The sequence below is a fragment of the Macrotis lagotis genome, chromosome 8 (genome assembly GCF_037893015.1).
Source record: "Macrotis lagotis isolate mMagLag1 chromosome 8, bilby.v1.9.chrom.fasta, whole genome shotgun sequence".
In the NCBI taxonomy this organism is placed as follows: Eukaryota; Metazoa; Chordata; class Mammalia; order Peramelemorphia; family Peramelidae; genus Macrotis; species Macrotis lagotis.
In genome coordinates, this window is record NC_133665.1 from 171,811,223 (window position 1) to 171,834,242 (window position 23,020).

Sequence of the window (23,020 nt, forward strand, 5' to 3'; positions counted from 1 at the left end):
AATGAGACAAAATCAAATGAAGTGCTAAATTGGGGGTTATAGACATTTACACTATGGCCAATGAAGATCTGAGTGTTCTGGGTCTTGAAGGATGAGTAGATGTCAGGAGTTGGAGAGAAGGCAAGAATTTCCTGGTGGAGAGGCAAGAATGATTCTGGTCCATTCATAAGGTTGTAATAAGACTGCCCAGATTCTGAGGCAGGACATTCATTAATAAGTGAATTATCCAATCCAATAATGTTATAGAAGGTTGCACCCCTGGATTTTCTATAGAATGCTTCAGAAACTTCCTCACTCTGGAAACTCACTCAACCTTTGGACTTCACACACTGTAAATACTTTCTACTACCTCTCTCTCTCCCAGAACCTCTATTTCAATGGCTGGATGCCCAAGGTTGCCATGTTTCATTACTCTAGGCTACATTCTTAACCCAAAGCAGGGTATCCTCATTTTTGATTCACTCTCCTCCCACCCTCTTTAGCTTCCTAGTGTGTTGCCCCCCCCATAAGAATGTGAGCTCCTTGAGGGCAGGGAATCGTCTGTTTTAATTTGTTTAAGAGAGAGAACAAATCAAAGTTTCTTATAAATCTGAAATGAGTGTGTGCCATCCAGAAGTGCATTAGGAGAGAGTAAGCAGATTCTCTTTAGCTCAACTCACACAATTCAAGAAAGAACACAAAGACTCATAGTTTATTTCTTGCCATAAAAACCTCTTTTCATTTATGACACAATAAAGTCAGTAAAGAATGAACATGATCACTTAACCCCGTTTGCCTTGCAAAAATCTAAAAAAAAAAAAAGAATGAGCATGATGATTGTCAAAAGACCAATGAGTCTCCTCTAGAGATCATCTCTATGAATAAAATATGACAGCCAGGTTGGTTAAATCCCAAGGGTTCAAAACTCCCTCCCCAGGTTGGCACCCTACTATAGGCAGTGACCTTTAAACTATCAAGATACATTTCAACTGCTGTGTACCCAAGAAAAAGGAGAGGAAGTTCGGCTGATACGTGGTCCATGAATGAACAGCCAAATTTTTCTTAGAACCATTTTTAGTGGGAAATTAACTTTTCAGCTTTTTCAAAAGAAGTCATTTCTAAGAACATGATATTGTGACAAGGGAAATGGGGCCTTTTTTACATGGTCTACACTTTTAGGGCCAGAACAAATTTTATGACAGATTTCTGAATGGGACTTGTTTCTGATTTAAAAAAAGAGAGAGAGAATGTTATATGACAGATGTCTTCATAAAAAATTTACATGTTGAAAATATCAAAGCATGTTCATAACGTGAACATTATTTGTGGATCTCTAGATAATAATATATAATGTGTTTATACACATAAATATATGTATATAAATATATAAAACCCAAATATATATGTGAATAAATTCAAGGATATATATATATATTATATATGATATATGTTTACACACATATAGGAATAGTTAGGGAGAAAAAGCTAAAGACCATGAAAAAGACAGATAGAATGAAGAATATAGTATGGTTCGAGTGGGGAAGACCTAGCTTTAAGACCTGTCCCTGAGATATACCAATTTCTATAAGCCTAAATTACAGACAGTGGTTAATCTCCATTGGTGGAAAGGCTTTCCATAGCAATAGTTCCCTCCCTGCACAAAATCATTGATCCAGAATAAGAACAAATGATGGAGATGACAGTTGATTAAAGACTCAATGATTTTTTTTCTTCAAGTGGTCATCTTAAAAATCTATCCAAGTCAAAGGAATATCTAATTCTGACATTAGATATTTGTGTAAATCTAAAGGATTAGAAATCTAAAGAGGGGAAACTGAGATTACAGTCTTGTATTATTTCTTTTTTTTTTGCAAGACAATGGGGTTAAGTGACTAGGCCAAGGTCATATAGCTAGGTAATTATTTTAAAAAATATTGAAGGCAATGGGGTTAAGTGACTTGCCCAAGGTCACACAGCTAGGTAATTATTAAGTGTATGAGGCTGAATTTGAACTCAGATCCTCCTGACTCCAGGGCTGGTGCTCTATCCACTGTGCCACCTAGCTGCCCCCAGCTAGGTAATTATTAAGCATCTGGGGTCACATTTGAACTCAGGTCTTCCTGACTCTAGGGTCAGGGTGCTATCCACAGTGTAACCTAGTATTACTCCTCTTGTATTATATCTGATCTTATCCCCGGTGCATAACAGAGTGTCTCTCATATAGTAAGGCTTAATGAACGCATACTGACTGGTTGCTATCTGCAACTTCTAATATGAAATGGCTATCCCTAAATTTTAAGCCTCTTTTATAAGAATCTCCAAAACTATACATGACTGATTGGGTTAGAAAAATTGATCAGCACACACTTATCCATTGATCTCTCTGGACTATAACTAATTGTTCATAGATACCAATTACAATTGGGCATTTGGTTAGAAAAAAACCCGTTATCTTATTATGTAATTTTATTATCTCATACTTTATTTTTCTTCCTTAAGGATATGATTTCTCTCTCATCACATTCAACTGAGATCAATGTATAACATGGAACCAATGTAAACATTAACAGAATGCCTTCTGTGGGGGGGTGGGGGGAGGGAAGCAAGAATGGGGGAAAATTGCAAAACTCAAACATAAATAAACTTTCTTAAAAAAAAAAACAATTTGGGCATTTGGAGAACAAAAACAACCCTCTTGCCTACATGGGCCTGTCTTAACTCCTACTTTAGAAGGAACCAGTAGGTTGAAAGTTCTGACTAGAATTCTTGGGGGTTGATGGTGTTTTTGATACTGGAGAAATGGGCAGTGCCAAAACATTGAGGAGCCAAGGACAGCTCTAATCAACCAATAATAATCAATCAATAAGTAATTGCTAAATAATTACATTATGATGATGTTCTAGGTACTGCCTGGGCACTAAGAACAGAAATGCAAAGCCCAAAGCTCCCCTAATCCTAAAATGGCATCATCTTCTCCAATATCTTTAGCTTTCTCTGGATTCTCTTCATTAGCAATGGGCTTTTAAAAAATGTAGTATCTCAAACTAAAAATCATTAATGGGATCTGACCAGAGCAGAAGACAGCAGAATAACTACAATAAATCTAAATATCAGAAGAATAAAAGACCCATAAACAAGACCCCATCATCTGGCATTTTAAGAAACTAAGGTACTCTGAATCTCTAATGCTTCTTTCTTCTGATGCCAGAAAAGTAATTTAATGCGAATCTTTCCTCAATAATTTTCTAGTTAAGGGTCAACAGCAAGTTTATTTACACAAATGTGCCTGGGTTGTGTAGCAGAAAATTTGAATTTAGATAAATTAGGGAATCATAAGTCATTACAAAGGGATTCACCACAGGGTTCTTTTTAAATAGTAAACTCCCCATGCGACATTTAAAATTCCATTCACAAAAATGATTGAGAGTCCTTGTCAGGGACACAGCTGCTACTATGCAAAATGAGGTATATCTATGGATCGATTGTAGATTTATAGCCCAGTCCCCAGGTTTTATAGATGAGCAATCTGAGGCCCAGAATGGAAAGTGACTTGTCTAAAGTCATGGGGCTTATTGATGAAAGACTTGTAACTAGAACCGATGTCTAGTGTTATTTCTGTGTACAACACTACCCTGAATATTACTGAGAAATATTTAGGCTCAATAGGATAAAATGAGCACTTAAGGACACTTTCCATAGACACAAAGGCTAATCCCACATTTAATATGGTCTTCCATGAACTAGAAGGATTTGTGGGTGAAAAAGTTATCGAAATTATTCATCATGATTATAGATGATGAAAATTATTGGGGATAAAAATGATGGTTGATTGAAAGGTTGTCAAAACTATTCTCTAACACCTTACAAAGAATAGGCAGCCACATGATCATCTTCGAGTCATGAACCTTTAAAGTTTTCATTTTCTCAACTGTAAAATGGGTTTAATAATACTTTTAAAGCTTTTAAAATCTTAATATGCCTGACAGATGTCTGGGTCAGATTAGGATGATCAGACTCAGCATAGGTTAGTGGCAGTATAGATCTCTGATGTTTATTATTTGTGTGATCTTAGGGAAGCCACTTGGGCCTTAGTTTCCCCATCTTTAAGGTGAGAGAGTAGGACTAACTGATATCCAGGGAACCTTCTGGTTCCTACTCTGATTTTTCTGGTCTTACTTACTTCTTATAACAAGCTGAAAAGTAGGTAAGATAGTTCTTATCTCCACTTGGCAGATGATTGCCCAAAGTTGCATGCCTACTAAATCACACCTGGAGGATCCAGATCTTTTGATTCCTATTCTAATTACAGATAAAAAAATCAGAGAATAATTCTATTATTCAACTTGAAAAAGTTAGGCAAAGAGGCATAACCTGCAGTTATGGCAGAAGAATCACAAATTTTCGGGAATATTTTGTGGAAGGGCTCTGTTGCACTCTTTATTGTAGAAAGATATCCCAGTGGAAGAAATATTTACTTCATATTTCCTTGGATAAGGTTCTCTCTGTATAATTTTCTCTCAGCTGTCATAAAAGGGAGGGGTTTTCCCCTGATTTGTCTTAAGGGCCAGGTTAATTGAAGGGATGATGTGGGAAGGAAAATCCAGGAACAAAACCCAAACTCTATCTAGGTGGATACTATTTACCAGCTAAGAAAATGACCAAAGTGTAATATGGTCAGTGACAGATGTCTGTCACTCAGCAAGGCTTAGGGGCAAAAATGGATTGGGGTGGTAGATTTATGACTTCTTGACAGAATCACATTTTAACACAAATGAATATATTTGGATGTACCAGGGCATGGGGTCAGACACATCCCCTCAGACATGCCTGTACAAAACAAAAGCCTGTGCCTTAGGTCAACACAATGAATTACAGCAAGAAACATCTGAACAGTAATCTCCAAATATATGGTCCCATCTCTTGAGCCCTCTTTTGCTATCAAAATAGCATAAATGGATTAAGTATGGTTAATCTTCCCTCCAAGACCCCCAATGTAATATATCATTTTTTCTTTCAATGGGAAGGATGGCAAGCATTGAAAGGGCACTGCGTTCAACCAACTTTGGGACTATGTGGGTTGACATGGGCAGTGCATTGAACCTCTATGAGTCTTCTTTCTTTCTTTCTTTCTTTCTTTCTTTCTTTCTTTCTTTCTTTCTTTCTTTCTTTCCTTCCTTCCTTCTTTCTTTTTTCTTCCTTCCTTTCTCTTTCTTTCTTTCTTTTTTCTTCCTTCCTCTCTCTCTCTCTCTCTCTCTCTCTCTCTCTCTCTCTCTCTCTCTCTTTCTTTCTTCTTCCTTCCTCCCTCCCTCCCTCTCTTTCTTTCTTTCCTTCTTTTCTTCTTTCTTTCTTTTTTCTTCCTTCCTTCCTTCCTCTTTCTCTTTCCTTCTTTCTTTTCTTTCTTTCTTTCTTCTTCCTTCCTTCCTCCCTCCCTCCCCCCCTCTCTCCTCCCTCCCTCTCTCTCTCTCTCTCTTTCTTTCTTTCTTTCTCTTTCCTGCCTCCACAAGATCCCTGAGATGACTAAAAAATTACAGGATAGGAGTTGGAAAAGAACTAAGAAATCATCTAATCCAATCTCCCCATTTCCTTAATGAGAAAACTGAGACTGAGGGAGATTAAATGACTTGCCCATGGAAGCTGTTTTTCTAATTGTAAGCACTCTAAAGATAAGCTATTCACATGATCATTATTCTATACATTTTCATTGTTGTTCAGTCATTTCAGTTGTGTCTGAGTCTTTGTGATCCCATTGGGGTTTTCTTGATAAAGACACTAGGATGGTTTGCTGTTTTCTTCTCCAGCTCATTTTCCTCATATAGATAAGGGAAGTGTGGCAAGTAAGATAAATTGGCAATAAGATAAAAAGACAAATCTGAGATCACATTTGAACTCAGGTCTTCCTGACTCCAGGCCCCTTGTTCTATCCATTATACAACTGAGCTGTCCATTTGAATACTAATAATGTATATTATATTAAGCGCATAATTACAAATTATATTACTTATGTATTATATTAATACTATTAATTATATTAATAAATAATACATTTATATGTTACTTCTTGGTTTGCAAAGATCTTTGCATATCCATACACTTTATTTGATTTCACCCAGGTTAGCTAAAACATTAGTAACACAGATGTTCCAAGAACCAACATTTTCCTCTTGAGATCAATTAACTACTTTCAGATTAATGGATCAGAAGATCATAAGTTTAGACCTGGAAGGGACTTTCAAGGTCATTCAGCTTAGTACCCACATTTTGCATTTGAGGAAACTGAGGCGCAGTGAAATTAAGTGGCTTGCTCACAGAGAACTAAGATTTGAATCCAGGGCTTCTGACTAAATTCAGAAGTCTTTCCACTGTATTTCCTAGCAAGAGACGATCTGAGGAGAGAATCTGTTGCCAGAAAGAATCATAAATCAATACAGCCACATTGGAGCCAGATGAGTTAAAGTCTAAACATATTGGGTACTATTGTCTTTCTATTATATCCCCCTTCATTCCTGAATCCAGACCTGATAACTGACTCTACCTTTTGGTCCAGCTTACAGGGGTCCAATTACATAGCAGATATGGAATGAACCTATCTGGCTGAGAAGAGTGGGTTGTGAGAGCAATGTGGTTCTGATCTGATTTCATCCAACTGTGCCAAGTAAAGAACTGACCAGGCAAGACAAGTCCACAAAGGTTACAAAAAAGACAAGAATTTTGTTAAGGCAAGAACACACCACAGAACATTAGCATTGACATTAAAAAAAATCCTCCAAAACACAAAAAAAAAACACTGGAAAGAAGAGTGATGTGTAACTTACCTGGAATAGGGATGATGGGAATGCTTTCATTGGGGACCACCCTGGGGGAGCTGCTATCTTCCACATAGAAATGAGCCGTTTGGAAACATTTTCTGTTAAGGTAAGAGAAAAACACACAAACTATGAAATCCTATGGGGGGGGGGGGGAGGAAGTTGAGACTGCTTTCTCCATTTTCATTGTCTTCCAGGAAATATTTCTTTCCTTCTAGTTTATACGGCATATATCATTTGATAACCAAACTAGTTGGTGGGGGGGAAGACCAATGTTTTTTCTTTTTTTTTTTAGTAATTCCTATCCTTTGGCCTTTTAGGAAAAAATATCTTATGTATCCAGAAAACACATGTCTTGTCCAACTTCAGGAGAAAATTTAAGTAGCCAAGGTAAATGATTCTCTCTCTCTCTCTCTCTCTCTCTCTCTCTCTCTCTCTCTCTCTCTCTCACACACACACACACACACACACACACACACTCATGCATCCCTCTTTCCCTCTTACTCAAAAGGTATGGGTCCCCAAACTACAGAAAGATTCAAATAGGAGCAAAAACCCACCAAGGGACAAACCAATCAATGACAACCAACAACAAAAAGCTTCGACAGACTGGACCTATTTGTATTGAGAGCCTAAGTTGAATTCTAGCTGCCTAGTTGCTGGTTGGCTTTTTTAAATGTTTTTTTTTTACCTGTATGTAAGGCATAGCAGAGAGCAAGCACTGGTCATCCTAGAACAGGCAATGAACAGAAAAGCTTGGAGAGCTCCAAGAAGCCTAAGCTCGCTGATGCTGCCCGGGACTGGGCTTCCCAGCAGCATCGTCACTGCCCATAGCTGCCTTAATGAGCTGCTGGGATCACCAAGTGAATATTTAATGAGCCTCCCTCCCTGTGAGTGGCTACTGTGGATTGGGAAGGGTCCCTGAGCAGTTGTCAGAGGCCTGGGAACAATAGCCAGAGCCTTCCAGAAAGAATGCCCTTCTGAGCCCCCCCAGTGATGCTTGTGAGCAGCACTGCCCAGAGAGCCCTTTGGGTCATGAGCATCTAAGCTTCATTCAAGATGAATTTAGTCTCAAAAACTTTGCTATTATTAGGCTCACAGCCCCCAGAGTCATAATGAGCAAACTTTCCTGATTTTTTTTCTTTTGGGGGGGATTTCTTGAGAGATTCAGAATAAAAGTAACCTGAATTTCTCTATTCTGATGCTCTAAAGTCAGAAGTTGGAAAAGTAAAAAAAATAAAAATAAAAATCAAACAATTCCTCTAACTTCAAGCAGGTCTCTGTGGGGACTGGGAGCTCTGAAAGTCATATAGGTTATGTGATCTAGACTTTCTATAGGACTAGCAGAACAGCATGCAAACAGAAAAGATCATCTTTCACGGCGGGAGGTTCAGTTTTTCCTCCCCATTCCTCCTTTAAAAGCAAAGACTATTTTCAGAGACTGTCCTTAACCAATCTCACAGTTAAGCACTATGGGGAAATAGCCTAGTCTGCCAGAGAGCCCATTAGGGTGATTTGGCATGCCAAACATGCCCGACACCTGGCTGACAAAGAAGCACAAAACCATTCTTCCAGAACTGGAAGGGAAGAAAAGTCAGTTTCTCCAGGAACCATCTGTCTTATTTTTTCTTAAAAATAATTTCAGAGGCAGTAGGTGGTAGAATGGACAGAGTTCCAGCCCTGGAGTCAGGAGGACCTGAGTTCAAATTTGACCTCGGACACTTAATACTTACTTAGCGATGTGACCTTGGGTGAGTCACTTAACCTCATTGCCTTGTAAAAAAGCAAAAAGAAAAATTTTTCTCATTGTAAAAGAGACAATTAAGGTTCCTTGAGGATTTCATTTTTGGCTTTGGATCCTCTGCATGGCAAGGTAGATATTTATAGAGTCAGGAAGATGAGTATCTTTATTCCTTCTGATACATGCTGGCTGTTTGAACTGGGACCTCACTTAACCTCTTGTTACCCTAGGTATGCATCTCTATTGGAGAGTGGGTGCTGCCCTTCACTGCTAGAGTGAATATCTTTATTAGGAACTCCCTAAAGAAATGAAATCATGGCCAAAATATCCAATTAGAGCTTAGCACAATCTCCAATATGTGCACAAGGTAGGCATTTCAGAGTGTTTTGTTGATTGATTATTTTGGATACTGCACCTCTGGACAAAAATTGATTAAGCCTAGACGTTAAAATCCAGATGAATATGAAACACACCAAATGTGCTTTGATGTATAAACAACCTCCTACTGAGTTAAGTCATCTGAAATCCCATGTAAATAGGATCAGGGCTTCCTTTGTTTCCCAGTGTCTATGTTGTTTCCCTGCCAGCAGATGATGAGCAAGTGACCATTTCATTTCTGTCTGGATCCCCAGCATCTAGCACAGTGCCTGGCCAGGATGGCACCTAGGACATCCAAACCATCTTGTATCTAACCACTTTGTAATTATTTGTACTTTCTCTTTGTCTACTAATATATCCCTTGCTTTTTCCCTATTCCCATGTAACTACTTACAGATTGTTGTGACATATGTTAACACATAGTAGGCATTTAATAAATGCTTGCTGATTGAAGATCAATTGATATTAGATTCCTTGTGGCATCCTCAGAACACAGCCTCTTTCTATTTTTAATTGAGTTCTCTTTGACATGGAAGATAATTTTTCCCTGTTTTTGGAGTTTTCTGAAGGCTTAAAACAAGATTAAAAACAGAATTTATCTATTAAAGAAACTCTGAAATTCACATGGCTCATAGATGGTTTGGTCTATGGCTGGAGCATCATTGCTAAGGAAACCCTGCTTCAGGGGACTTAAAGGGGTGTTCTGGCTCCCAGATAGTCAAAGTTGTCCTTGCAAGGTCCCCCCAAGGAATTCCTGCTGCTAGAGGGAGTCATTCTTTTCCAAATGGTGCCAGAGCTTCCCTGATTCCACCTCCAAGACTTGCAAAATACAAACCCCTTTCTAAGGATGAACGTCTCACATTCACTTTTCACTTAGAGGCTGATTCAGTTACATCCACATCTGGGAAAGGTCAAACTCTATATTCCAAATATCTGTGTCAGGAAGATGACAGTTCACAACTTTGTGCAACAGTGGCTCTGTCATTGTCAAGGCAAAAAAAAAAATCATACCCTTCTACCTCATGTGTTAGGCTTCTGTTAATGGCTTTTCCCAGGGGCAAAATAACCATGTGATTGCCAGACAGCAGACATACAACTGACACATATGGACAAGAACCCAGAGGACAGTGTGCTATGCAGATTAATACATCCTTCCTCTGAAACAGTGATCTGAGATGATAACTGGGGAGTGCTGGGATCAAAATTGGGAAACAAGGAGGTGAATTTTTATATTTAAAGTCTTATATTATTAATTAAATTAAAATTAATTAATTAAATTCAAATATATTTGATAATATATAATATATATGTATTAAAATATAAATTCACATTTAGAAAATGTAATAAATTAATAAAATACCTTTTATGTGTTCCAAATACTATACGTTTTTTCCATGAGCCCTGAGAGATAGGCAGCTTCTATAAATTTGTCATTGTGATTTCATATTTTTTAAAGGTAAACAAATGGAATACGCCAGGCGGCAGAAGGCAAGGGAAGGACTGTGGGCTCCAGCATTAGTGAACTTAGCTTCAGATCCTAATTTGAGGCTTAATATCTGTGGTGGTGTTTTTGTTGCTGTTAAGTTGCTTTTCAGTCGTGTTCATCTCTTAGTGATCCCATTTGGGGTTTTCTTGACAAAGATCCTGGAGTGGTTTGCCATTTCCCTCTGCAGTTCATTTTATAGTTGAGGAAATTGAGGCAAACTGGGTTAAGTGACTTGCCCAGGGTCATACAGCTAGTAAGGTCTGGGGCCAGATTTGAATTCAGGAAAAGGAGTCTTTCTAACTCCAGGGCACTTTTATCTGTCAGGTCACCTAAATCCTACATTTGGGGCTTAGTCCCTAAATGAAAGTGGCAGGTCATTTAACTGCCCCACACTCTGTAAAATATGGAGGTTGAACTAGATGTCCTTTAAAGTTTCTTCCAGTTCCTAAAAAATAGTGCAATCTGACTTGTTTCACCCAAAACAATTCAGGTCATATTACTCTCACTTTAAAAAACTGCTGGTGATTCCTTGTTGTTTCCCAACTCCTTAGTCTCCCATTCAAGGTCATTAATAATATGGTGCTCTTCACTTTTAGCCTTATATTACTCTAGTCCAGGCACTCTGGGGAGTAGCCAAAATGGATAACTCATTGTTCCTTTCCCAACATGCCCTGGGCTGCTCTGTCTCTTCCTCCCAACACCTTCCCCTTTGGGACCAGCATCCATCTACTCTTTATGTCTTATATGTACCTAGCTATTGACATGTTATCTCCCCAATTTTCTAAATATGATATTCTCTTGAATTCCAATGAAATCTTACTTGTGATGTCCTCCATGTAGGGAATCTGGGTTCTCAGAGGCTCTACTGATAGAATCACCTAGAAGACTTTCAAGATGGTCCTGACGATGGGTTATTATAAAAGCAAATTCAGAGAAGCTCACCACCAGAAGCCTGGCCACTGGGCAATCAGCTCTTTTGGTCAGAATTCACAAAGATGCTCTATCTAGGGAGGGTGGAATTGTGATCTTTGGCAGCAAAAGGGGAACCTACACACAGAAAGTCATCAGTTCTCAAAGGGTTTTCTTTTGAATGATAGTTTGTTTGTACAAAGTACAAAGAACAAAGAGGCTGACATGAGGTCCTAACATTGAAAGGTCATTTTTAGCTGGATAAATCAGAGTTCAATCACTAACATACATTTCATATTTTGTAGATTCATAGATTCAGAGCTGAGAAGAATCTCAGAGACCATAATATACTTTCTTCTCATTCCCTCTTTACCTATTTCCTCAGGGGATAAAGTTAAAACAATTTTTAGAATCCATTTAAACCATGCCTCACCTTTTTTCTTTGCACTCTTCTCTTTTTAAAAAGGATAGAGTCCCCTATAGAGGTGGAGGACCCTGGGTGTGAGACACTGCATATGATGTCTGACTTTTTCAATATGTTGACTAGTTTTCATGACCCCCCTTTACCCTCCATTATTCTTTGTTCTAAGGCAGGAGTTCTGACTTTTTTGTGCCCATGGAACCCTTGAGCTGTCTGGTGACAGAATAAGGTTGTTAAACAAATAAAGGAAAATTAAGATTACCAAGCAAACAAATGATAGTGAAAAATGACTATCAAAACGTATATTTTCTAAATTCATGGACTGTAAGTTAAGAATTCTTGTTATGAGGGTTTGCTCTCTGGGGGGGGCAGAGATTCAGTGGGAAATGCAGGTGATATAAAATCAAAAAATGGCAACAAAATATTATTTAAAAAAGGTTTCATATCCTTACACACATACAAGTATATGTAAATGTATGTTTATATGTATATATGTAAATAAATATGAATATAAGGGTATATACATATATGTTAATATGTAATAGAATACTATATTATATGATAAAATTAATATATGACATTATATAATACAGAATATTTTATATATGTAACTATGTTACTTATACCCCACCAACTAAATATTCTTTCCTTGACCCAAGGCTGGGCTAATGATAATCTATTTTCTTTGCCTTCCCTTCATCCTTACCCCAAAGAACATGTGCTGTACCCCCTCTCTAAGTTCATGATACACAATTATTTTAGAGCCCAGAACAAAACAAAACAAAACAAAAAAACAAAATAAAACTCTCTAATGGCCCCTTAGGAGAGACAAAAGGATGCTTTGCCTTCCAACAACAAATTAAACCTAAGAAGTCACTGGAAAAAAGATGAATTTTGAAAGCCTACAGATAGCAATCTAAGAGAAACAACCCAATGCAAGACCCTTCCCCAGCCCAGGAAAGGAGGAAATACAAGAGAGCAGGAAGACTAGATGGCCATGTAAAATGCATCAGATAATTTGCAGAAACCAACTCAGTCATCCTCTGAGGCTGGGAACCAACAACCAAGCCAGAGGAACTCAAATGATGAGGCTAGCTAGAATTTAAGAAGTAGCCCCTCTCAACTTTCAGGTCAGTTGGAACTTTCTTGGGTCCCACTCAACTTTTCCATTTCCCTAAGTTGAATACTAGAGTTCAAGGTCCAGATCCTTTAGAAAGTGACTTGCCAAAGGTCACAAAGTGAGTGACAGAACCCAGGTCTGCTGACTCCAAAGCCTATATTCTTTCCTCTCTGATACCACACAGTAGTCTGGACTAGGGGGCCAGTGAAAGAGTAGATGAAGCATCTAAATGCTTATGATTTAAATTCTAAAGGATCTGGGCCTGGCATATATAAGCTTGCTGATTGACTTTATATGCTCAATCTCTAGCACAGTGACCGGCATGAGTTTTTAGTCACTTCAGTCATGTCCAACTCTTTGTGAACCCTTTTGGGGCTTTCTTGGCAGAGATACTTAAGTGGTTTTTCCATTCCTTCTTCAGTTAATTTGACAGTTCATTTGAGCAAACAGAGTTAAGTGACTTGCTAGTGGTTAGGACTAACTACTTACTAGTTAAAAAATGTCTGAGGTATGATTTGAACTCAGGAAGATGAGTCTTCCTGACTCTGGGTTTAGTACCCTATCCATTGTGCTATCTAACTTCAATCACTAGAACATTAAGCAGTCACTTAACTCTATGAGGCAGAGTAAGTAATTCAAAGCCTATTGATTAGTTGGTTTGTATCCCATATTACTCTAAAGTACATGGCTTTAAAAATTCTTGTTAATGGTTTGAAAATAGAGAAACCATATTGTTATCAAAGACAACTCTTTGGGTAGGAAGATGGAGTGGAATGCTTAGAAATGAAGGTGAAATAAAGAAAAATACAAATAATTAAAAATGAATAAAAGAAGGAAAGAAAAAAGAGAAGAAAGAAGGGAAGGAATAAAAGAAGAAAAAGAATGAAAGAGAAAGAAAGAAATAAAGGAAGGAAAGAAGATAGAAAGAAAGAGAAAGGAAGGAAGAAAAAGGAAGGAAGGAAAAATAAAAGAAAAAAGAAGAAAAGGAATTAGGGATGGAAGAAATAAAAAAGAAAGAAAGGAAGGAAGAAAGAGAAAGAAAGAAGGAATGAAAGAATGGAAGAAGAATGAAAGAAAGGAAGAAGAAAAGGAAGAAAAGGAAGAAGGAAGAAAGAAAGAGAAAGAAAGAAGAAAAAGGAAAGGAAGGAAGAATGAAAGAAAAAGGAAGAAGAAAAGGAAATAAGGAAGGAAGGAAGAAAAAAAGAAAGGAAGGAAGGAGGAAAGAAAGAATGGAAGAAGAAAGAATGAAAGAAAGGAAGAAAAGGAAGAAGGAAGGAAGGAAGGAAGGAAGGAAGAAAGAAAGAAAGAAAGAAAGAAAGAAAGAAAGAAAGAAAGAAAGAAAGAAAGAAAGAAAGAAAGAAAGAAAGAAAGATGAAAATAGAGAAACTTTTCCAGCAATGAGAAACATCCTGTTGAGGTGGAGGTACTATTTTTCTTCTCAACTCTAAGGCCACCCAGCCATGTAATCTTGACTCAATCATTTGCCTTCCCAAAACTTCAGTTTCCTCTCTTGTGAAAAGAAGGGCTACAGTTCTAGGTGAACTCTGGAGTGCAACAATTCCTCGCCTTCACATGGTTTGATCTTAGTCTATTTTTTTTTAAGCTGAAAAACTGTAACTTCTGAAAGCTAAGTACATGCATTGGGAACAGCTTTTGTTCATGATGCAGTCAACGTCAACTTGTATCAATAAACTGTCACTTGCACTCCCTTTCCTCGCCACAAAACCACGTCCCGCCACCAACACATATGACAATCTCCTGTGTTTAATTGACTCTCTTGTCTGTTACCAAACACACACACGCGGTCTGTGCTTGGTTACCGTGACAATGCACGGCAGGCTCCCCAGATGAGGCAGCCCCTCGCTATTCTTGGCCTCACTCAGGATCTCCGTGTTGATGGATGGAAATGAGAAGCCACAAGCCTTCAACTCCAGATGAAGCCTCATTGTTCTGCCACCACATTGGGCCAGTAGCTAGTTTTCTAACAAAGTGTGTCTCGAAATTTGAACTGCAGGCCAGGAATGGGCAGTTGGAACGTGATGCCAAAGAATATTAATTAAACCATCTTAACTGATTTATCTACTGCCCTCATTAAAGTTTACGACTGTGCTCTCTCTATCAGACCCAGTTCGACACGTGCCCTCACAAACAGTGATTTCATTAATATTTATTCTCCTAAGTGGATTTGCTGGAGTAAGCTGTGTATTAATATTAGCCACTTAAAAATGGAAAGATGAAAATGTCAGTGTGATTTAGAAACTCAGGATGGGGGCTGTGACAAAGCCAGGGACTGAGTTGATGGGCTGAAGAAAACAAACAAACCCAAAGCTGTTGATGTGTGTATTTTTTGCTTTTCTTTATATTATCAGTGCTTCCAGATTACAGCATATAGTAAGTTTACTGATTGACAATAGGTGTTGTCTCCTCTATACTCCACTCCACCACCCAGTCTTCCTTGAAGTCCTCATTGCTCTTTGCTATTTCCAGACCCAGCTACACTTAAGTCATCCTCCTCATGCTCTCCATACATGGATTCTACATCTGGGGTTCTGATAAGTTAACTTTCTCTAGATTTTATCTGGAATTAAGTCTCCTTGCCACTTCCTAGCTCTTTTCAAATCATGACTCATTTCCTGTTTCTAGTTCCTTCCAGTCAGAATTTAAGTTTCTTGAGGACAGTATTGCCCTGTTTGCTTATATTTGTATTCATAATAGAGTATGTGTCACATAGGAAACATTGAATAAATATTTAATTTATTTATTCATTCATTCTCCTATATCTGTCATATTTATTTTTTGCAATCTTAGTATTAGTGTATACAGGTAATGAAGTCCTTCCGGTGCCATTATTGGCAGAACCTAGGCTCATAGAAATGTGTATACTGGCCCCAAACAAAGTCTCCTTAATGAGATGCATGAAGCATTTAGGGATTCAACTTAATAATCCACACTGGAACAACCCAGTTGATGATGAATACATGTTGTGTTCCCAATAGCTCATTAAGTTAAGTCTACCAATTCCTAATATATATATTCTTAAAACTTTTATATATATATATTAAGTCTACCAATTCCTAAATTCCTAAAACTTAGATATTTTAGATGGCCAATAGACTTTATCTAGCATTGAATTGTGGTAGTAGATTGGAATTAGGAAGACCTGCAGCCACACAACCTCTCATATTTCCTAGCTGTGAGACTCTAGGCTTAAACTCTCTGGGTCTCAGTTTCCTTATCTGTAAAATGAGAGGAGAAAATGTGAGAGTAGGACTTAATGGGTTCTAAAGACCCTTTGAGTTCTAAATCCATTTTCCTATGACTAAGTGAGCAGACTGGATTGTAGTGATAAAAGTCACAAGGTTCCTTTCAAATATCTCCATCTAGTCTGACAGAAAAACCTGTTTTGTTTTGTAAAACACTGATATTTTCCTGGTGATGTCACATTGATTGTGAATCTGGGAACTTCATCTCCATAGAATCCAAACTGTGGGAAAACTCAAGGGAGACAAAGAGGACTGAAGCACATTGCCAAAGACAGCTTAGTGTACAAGGGGTGTTATATTCAATAACAACACAGCAAGTATTTCATTAAGAGCTTACTATGTCACAATCATTGTGTTAAGTACTGGGTGGACAAAGAAAGGCAAAGAATAGACCTTGTTCTCTCCTAGTCTAATGGAGGAGACACCCTGCAAACGTGTGTGTGTGTGTGTGTGTGTGTGTGTGTGTGTGGGATAAACAGAGATAATCACAGAGAGAAGTTATTAGTGTTACGAAGGAAGCCAGGGAATCCAGGAGGTGGAGATGGAGAGGGAGGATAGTCTAGGTGTGACGGATAGCCAAAGAAAAGGTCCAGAGTCTAGAGGAGCAAGGAGCAGTAAAGAGGTCAGTGTCACTGGACCACAGGCCATCATGGAGGGGAATAGAAGGGATAAAACTATAGAAGTGTGTGGTTTGAAAAGAAAAGCAGGCTGGCTACATAAGGAGAGTGAGGTATAACAGCGGTATTCATACTCACATCATGTTAAAGACCCACCTTGCTAGCTGGAGGATTAATGAAAGAACAAGAATTACATGTGATGAGAAGAAATGGATGGGTTGTGGGCTGCACGGAGGGCGGGTGTACCCCAGCAAGATCACATAACTGAAGAAGTGGGAATGATCTGCATCCATGTGTAGACACATCTGTTTTCAAAGACAGTATTTACTCCTGGGCCAGATGACAGTTCATTGAAGACAAGACTCGTGTCTCATTTCTCCCTCCTATCTGTAATCACGCAGTAGCCTACTACAGAAGGCAATCAGCTGGGACACTGATGTACAGTGGGACAAGCAATGTGAGAGAAGTCAGAGGAGCAGAGCTGAGCTCTCATCTGTTTCTTACTACTCTTTGCCTTTGGTCAAGCTATTTCCCTCTTGGGATCTACAGGTTTCATATCTATAAAGTGAGGGTGTCTGACTAGATCGCTTCTAGTGTCCCTTCTTGAACTCTAAATCTATGATCCTATGAATGAATGCTCTGTTCAATAGGGATGAAGAAGTCAGCAATAATAGGCATGGGTCTGATTTTTCTTCAAGTCATGTGTTTCAGTTTAAAAATGAAACCATGGGGCTAAGATTTGAAAACTCTTTAAAACACCTTAAGCTCTAAATGGAGGTTTTCCGAGAAGATCTATCAAGAGGACCATGATTCATGAAGTAAGAGGATTCTCTGAAGGGTTCATTAGAGGGGGCATTTAAAATTAGTTGTTTTTACAAAACTGCCATATGCATACTCCTTTTTCTACTTATATAAAAATAACACAAAGATCCATATGTGAGTTAAAAGCTGAGTTACTTCTCCTATGACCCTCCTCCAGCTTATAAAGAAGCAGCTCAGGTTTAAGACAAATGAGGTGAAGGAAAGGAGAGAGCTGTGCATTTGAACCTGGGAGAAAAACAAATTCGGATTTTTCCACGTTTCAATTGGGTGGGGTAGTCCATCCGTTGCTTATTACTGCAGAGAGAAGGAGGTCAGCGTCCAATGGCAAGAACGTTTCTGGGACATACAAATGACCTGTTGTTCCTTTTCCCCAATACCAACAAACGATGCGCCTCCCTCCTCCCCTAAGAGCTCCCAAGAGAATGTAACCTGCTTCTGCTCCACATGAAGCTGGTTAGGAAATTCTAGGAGACAGCTTGAAAAGATCAAAGCCACAGCTACACTTTCCAGAAGATAACAGTCCAAAGGCCACTTCATAAAGTACCTTCTTGACAAGGCTACGGTTCTTCAACTGCTATGAGTTTTTTATGATCCTTGGCACCAAGGGATGGGTGTTCCCTGTCCTTCCTAAAGCTTCCAGCTGTTAGGGGTGGAGGAGGTTAGAACATCTGAGACTGAGATGGAGGAGCTGTTCCTGTATTTGTGTTTAACTGGAAATATGGTGAGCATCTGGACTGAATACATCGAGAGAATAAAAGATTTTGCTTTGGGGAATCTCCACTGGGTTTTGCCAGCTGTTTTAGAATTAGCTATGTAAAACTCCACTGAATGATAACAGCAAAGTAAGGGACGTTTCAACTTATTTACTACAAATTGGGCGGAAGGACGAGGAAGATAAACATAATTTATTCAGAGTCTTTCATTCATAAGTTACTTATCATCTGTCAGACCACAAGTGTTGTGGAAAATAAACCACACTTTAATTCTATTTAAGGACCATTTGAGCAACAGGATTGTGTAATGGAAAGACAGTCTCACAGGCAGGAAGACCTAGCTTTAAATTCTGACTCTGGCACATACTGGCTGGGTGACTCTAACTAAATCACTTGGCATCTCAATGCTCTAGATTATCCTCTTAAGTTGCAGGTGTCCATTGACATTTGTGGAAAGACTTTCCCAACCTGGAGATGTCTTATATCAATGAAACCCTGTCTATACCAAAAATGCTCTGTCTATAAAAAGAGAAAAAGATTGTAAAATAACAATATAGGCTAGCTATTGAGGAACTGGTGACCTTTCACTTGGGAAATCTCTAAGTTTCAGACTAGATGCTGAGCTGCTTCAATGGAGGCAGTTCGGCTGGGGGATATGATGCTGGATCTGGAATCAGGAAGACTCAGTTTTAGATCCTTGCTGTTCCCTAAACCCAATATTCCACCACCCATCTTTGTATAGGCTGTGTCCTAAGCATGAAATGCCTTGATACTCCTACATGGTAGACCTCAGTATCTCCTGAAGTGATGTGGTATAATGACTGTGTTCATGTATTAATCTCTAGTGGCAATTCTCAGCTGGGGTAGGGGTTGCTTTTGACCTTGTCTTTATAGCCCCAACACCTAATATCATCACTTAGCAGATACCCTCATGGACTTGAGCCAGAGTAATAAAAACAAGAGGCAGACTTGAGACATATTTGAAAGAATATTGGATCTGAAGGCTCACAACCTAACTGTTCTATTTAGTAATGACCTCTCTAGGTTTCAATGTACTCATCTGCAAGATGATAGAGCTGATATGACTTCTCTATCCCTTTTGGCTCCTAATCTTAACATAAGACATAGGACTTAGAACTGAAAGGGAGCTTTTAGGTCATCTACTGACTAGATTCTAGTCCATGACCAAAACCGTATCATTGAAGGATCTTTAAAATTCTCACTCATGTAGATTTTGTTTGACTTTCTAAGAAGTTTGAATCTGAAATGCACTCTTCTTAAGTGCCTGTTGAAGAATTAGGCAGTTTTTGCTAAGCAAAAAGAATGTTTCCACATTAAATCCCTTGAATCCATGGGCTATGGCAGGAAAGAGGAATTGTTCTTTTTTGGCCCTAGAGGGTCAATGTGAAGCAATGGATGTAAGGGGGCAAAAGCAAGAGTTCCCAGTACTCTAAGTCATTGAAGGTGGAATGGGACTGGGAGACAATGGGCTTTCTCCTTCCAAAAGCAAATTCTGGATGAAGCCATTCATGGAAAATGGTTGGACTAGAGGACCAGTGAAACCCTTTCTAGTCCTGAAATAGTATTATTCAGGGAATTATATTTGGGACTTACTTTTGGAATTCTGAAATGGGATTAGTGAATGAATTCTCAAAAGATAAAGTTTTGGGGGGAGGTCATTCCATTTTGCTCTGGAATGGGTTTTGCTTTTCATTGTCTTATGAGGAAACCATTACATGTACCATTTAAAAGAAAATACTTCCTTTACTTACTCAATAACCCTTAACTTCTACAGAATATCTTTTAATTACTTGGGCAAATCAAAGTATATTTTTACTAAGGAGGCAAAGAAATCACTTATTTTTGTTCTAAATTATAGATCTGTGACCTATTTAAAATGCTAGCAGAAATTCTTCAAGTCTAACCTTTATCTTATCATAATATAACCTAAAGTGCTAATTAGCTGGTTAATAAATGGAATTTATATAAGGTCATTTGTGATAAACCCTTCTTTTTAAATCTTAATTGGGTCATTAGGATCATCATGGTTTCTAGGAAAAGGATTTTTCTCCTGAACGTTCAGACTGCTATCTGGATAGAACGTAAGCAAATTGAGGGCAGGTACTATTTTTTTTTTCTTTTTTTCCCCATTCTACTCTCCAGTGCCTACCACAGTGTCAGACTTCTAGAAAATACTCATTGACTGATTATAGCTACTTTAGCCAGAATATCTGCTTATCTCCAAATTTCATTCCATTCTTTGGAAAACTGATGACATATCATTTGGTTGATCTCTTCCCTCCTGACCCTATTTCATTCCCCTTTACCCTCCAATTATTAGCTAACTTCATTCAGAGAGATTCATTTGAGATTTTCTCCTACAGTAAAGCTTTATGCATGCATCATTTTGATTAGAGAAAATTTCTAAGCCATGCAAATATACCTGAAACTTAGAAACAGGATGCAAACACTCCCTCCCTCCAATTCATGCCTCCCCCTTGATCCCCCCTCCCAAAAAAAAAAGGTCAGAAGAAATGCATTCATTGAAGTAAGCAGTATAGGGCAGAATGTCATATAGATTTCAGCTGTTCCAAAGCTGGAGGAATTACAGAGCTAGCTTAGAACAGGAAACCAACAGTATGGGTAGCATGGAGCTGTTCAGGTGGTTCAGCCATAATACATTGCAACAAACAAACAAAAGGAATTCGATAAGCCCATCCCAGCAATCAAAACTCCCCACCTGAGCTCCACTGCCCTCACCTGCTCCCCTTCTCTCCTCTCTCCCCAGAAGAAGGCACTTCACGGAAACGTCTGGGAGAGCCCTTGGACTTTATTTTGTTACACCCTCTAAACAAACAAAAACAAAAGAGAAAAGGTATAGAAAACAGGATTTTCAATTGCTCGCCAAGAGATCTACTTCAAGTGATCCCCTCCCTTTATGTCACAGACATCCCCGTGCCCCATCATTCTGCCTCCTCTGATAAATTTATTATTAAAAAGAAGCTTTAGGTTTTATTTTATGCTAAGCTAGGGAACATGAAAGGGGAATTAGATGTTTAAAGTTATAGTCTGTGATTGGGCCTCTTTATCCTAGCATGGAAGAAAGACTTGTCTTCTAATGAACATCCCCATCCTTGCATTTAATAAATGTGGATTGATTGGTGCCTATTTTTTTTTAACATTTAACATGCTGGCTATGCCAAAGAAATGGAGCTCAACTAGATTATCAATAATAATAATAACGAAGCATACATAGAATAGATCCGTACCATTTTATATCTGTAGAGTTCCAAGGTTTTTTGCATTTTATATAATTATCTCATTTGATCTTCACGTTAACCTTCTAAAGTAGGGGCTGGCTATTTCTATCTCCATTTTACAAATGAGGAGACTAAGGCAGACAGGGCCTAAGTGCCTTACTAAGGCAGACAGAGACTAAGAGACTTGCTCAGGCTCACACAGTTAGGAAGGGTCAAACTTCTATAAAATGAATACACGAAGATAACAATGATGACAATATGGTGGCTCACTTTTGGCTCATCATGGGTTGGCAGCATGACAATGTTGATAGACAATGGACTCAGGATCCGGGTTATGTATAATCCCTGCTCTGATCTTAACAATCTGTAGGACTTTGAGCAAGTCTGTGTACTTTGTTCTCCTCATCTATAAAACAGAGGGCTCTACAACTTAGACCAGATTGTTCACTGCCCCGGGGAGGAAAGAGGGGTAGAAAAATGTGGAACTCATAAACGTGAAAATGGATGAATACTGAAAATTACTTTTGTGTGTAATTGAAAATAAAATAAAATGGAAGGTGGTGACTTGATGACCTCTAAGGACCCTTGTTGTGCTAAATTTATTATTTATTGATGATCTCTTAATAATTTGTGAACACTTTGGGGATAGGAATGGTCTTTTGGTTCTTTTTATGTTTCCAGATATGCCTGGTACATTTTGTTGCTGTTGTTTCAGTTGTGTCTGACTCTCTGTGATCCCATTTAGGGCTTTCTCGGCAGAGATTCCGGAGTAGTTTGCCCTTTCCTGCTCCAGCTTATTTTACAGATGAGAAACTGAGGCAAACAGGTCAAGTGACTTGCCCAAGGTAACACAGTTAGTAAGTGTGAGGTCACATTTGAATTCAGCTCTCCTGACTCTGGGTATAACTGCCCCACCTGGCCAAGCTGGTCCTTAATAAATGTGTATTGACTGACTTATTCTTACAACCAATCTATGAGAGAAGATAAATATTAGTGCCTTAATTTTACAGATGAAGCATGAGACAGAAGGACCAGAGCAAAACTCTTTTCACCCCATGTTTTGAATCTGAACAGGTGATTTTAGGGGTGGCTTATTCTCTTGTAGCCTCTAATCTTCGAGTTTTGCCTCAGGGCATTAAAATACTAAATAATTTGCTCAGAGTCTCATAGCAAGTAGGTATAAAGGGCAAACTTGAGTCCAGGTCTCCTACCAACAAGGTGGTTTAGATCTTCTGTGAATTTTCCTTGATGTGGGTTACTATTCGGCTAGTGGACACAGTGCATTCCTTGGATTTCAAATGTGACCTCAGACACTGCCTAGCTGTGTGACCTTAGTTAAGCCCCTGCCCTTGTCTGCCTCAGTTTACTCATCTGTAAAGTAAGAGCACCTTGCCTCCCAGGCTTGTTGGATAAAATGAAATAACTAAATTTAATATAAATGTGAAGTATTACTATTGTAGTTGTCATTGTTGTTATTATTATTACTCCATTTACGCTGTTAAGCTTCT

The 23,020-nt window shown here is 38.5% G+C and overlaps 1 protein-coding gene across 2 annotated transcripts in view; it reads right to left on the reverse strand.

The window, feature by feature from the left end:
* The window catches only part of PTPRG (protein tyrosine phosphatase receptor type G), a 776,178-nt gene that overhangs the window by 55,424 nt on the left and 697,734 nt on the right, over window positions 1-23,020 (reverse strand). The window contains exons 14-15 of one of the 2 annotated variants that reach the window (XM_074198837.1): window positions 21,013-21,099; window positions 6,792-6,883 (exon numbers count right to left, since the gene is read on the reverse strand). In XM_074198837.1, the coding sequence (XP_074054938.1) occupies window positions 6,792-6,883; window positions 21,013-21,099 (179 nt within the window). The remainder of the gene's footprint in view (window positions 1-6,791; window positions 6,884-21,012; window positions 21,100-23,020) is intronic. The other variant, XM_074198838.1, reaches the window with a different exon arrangement.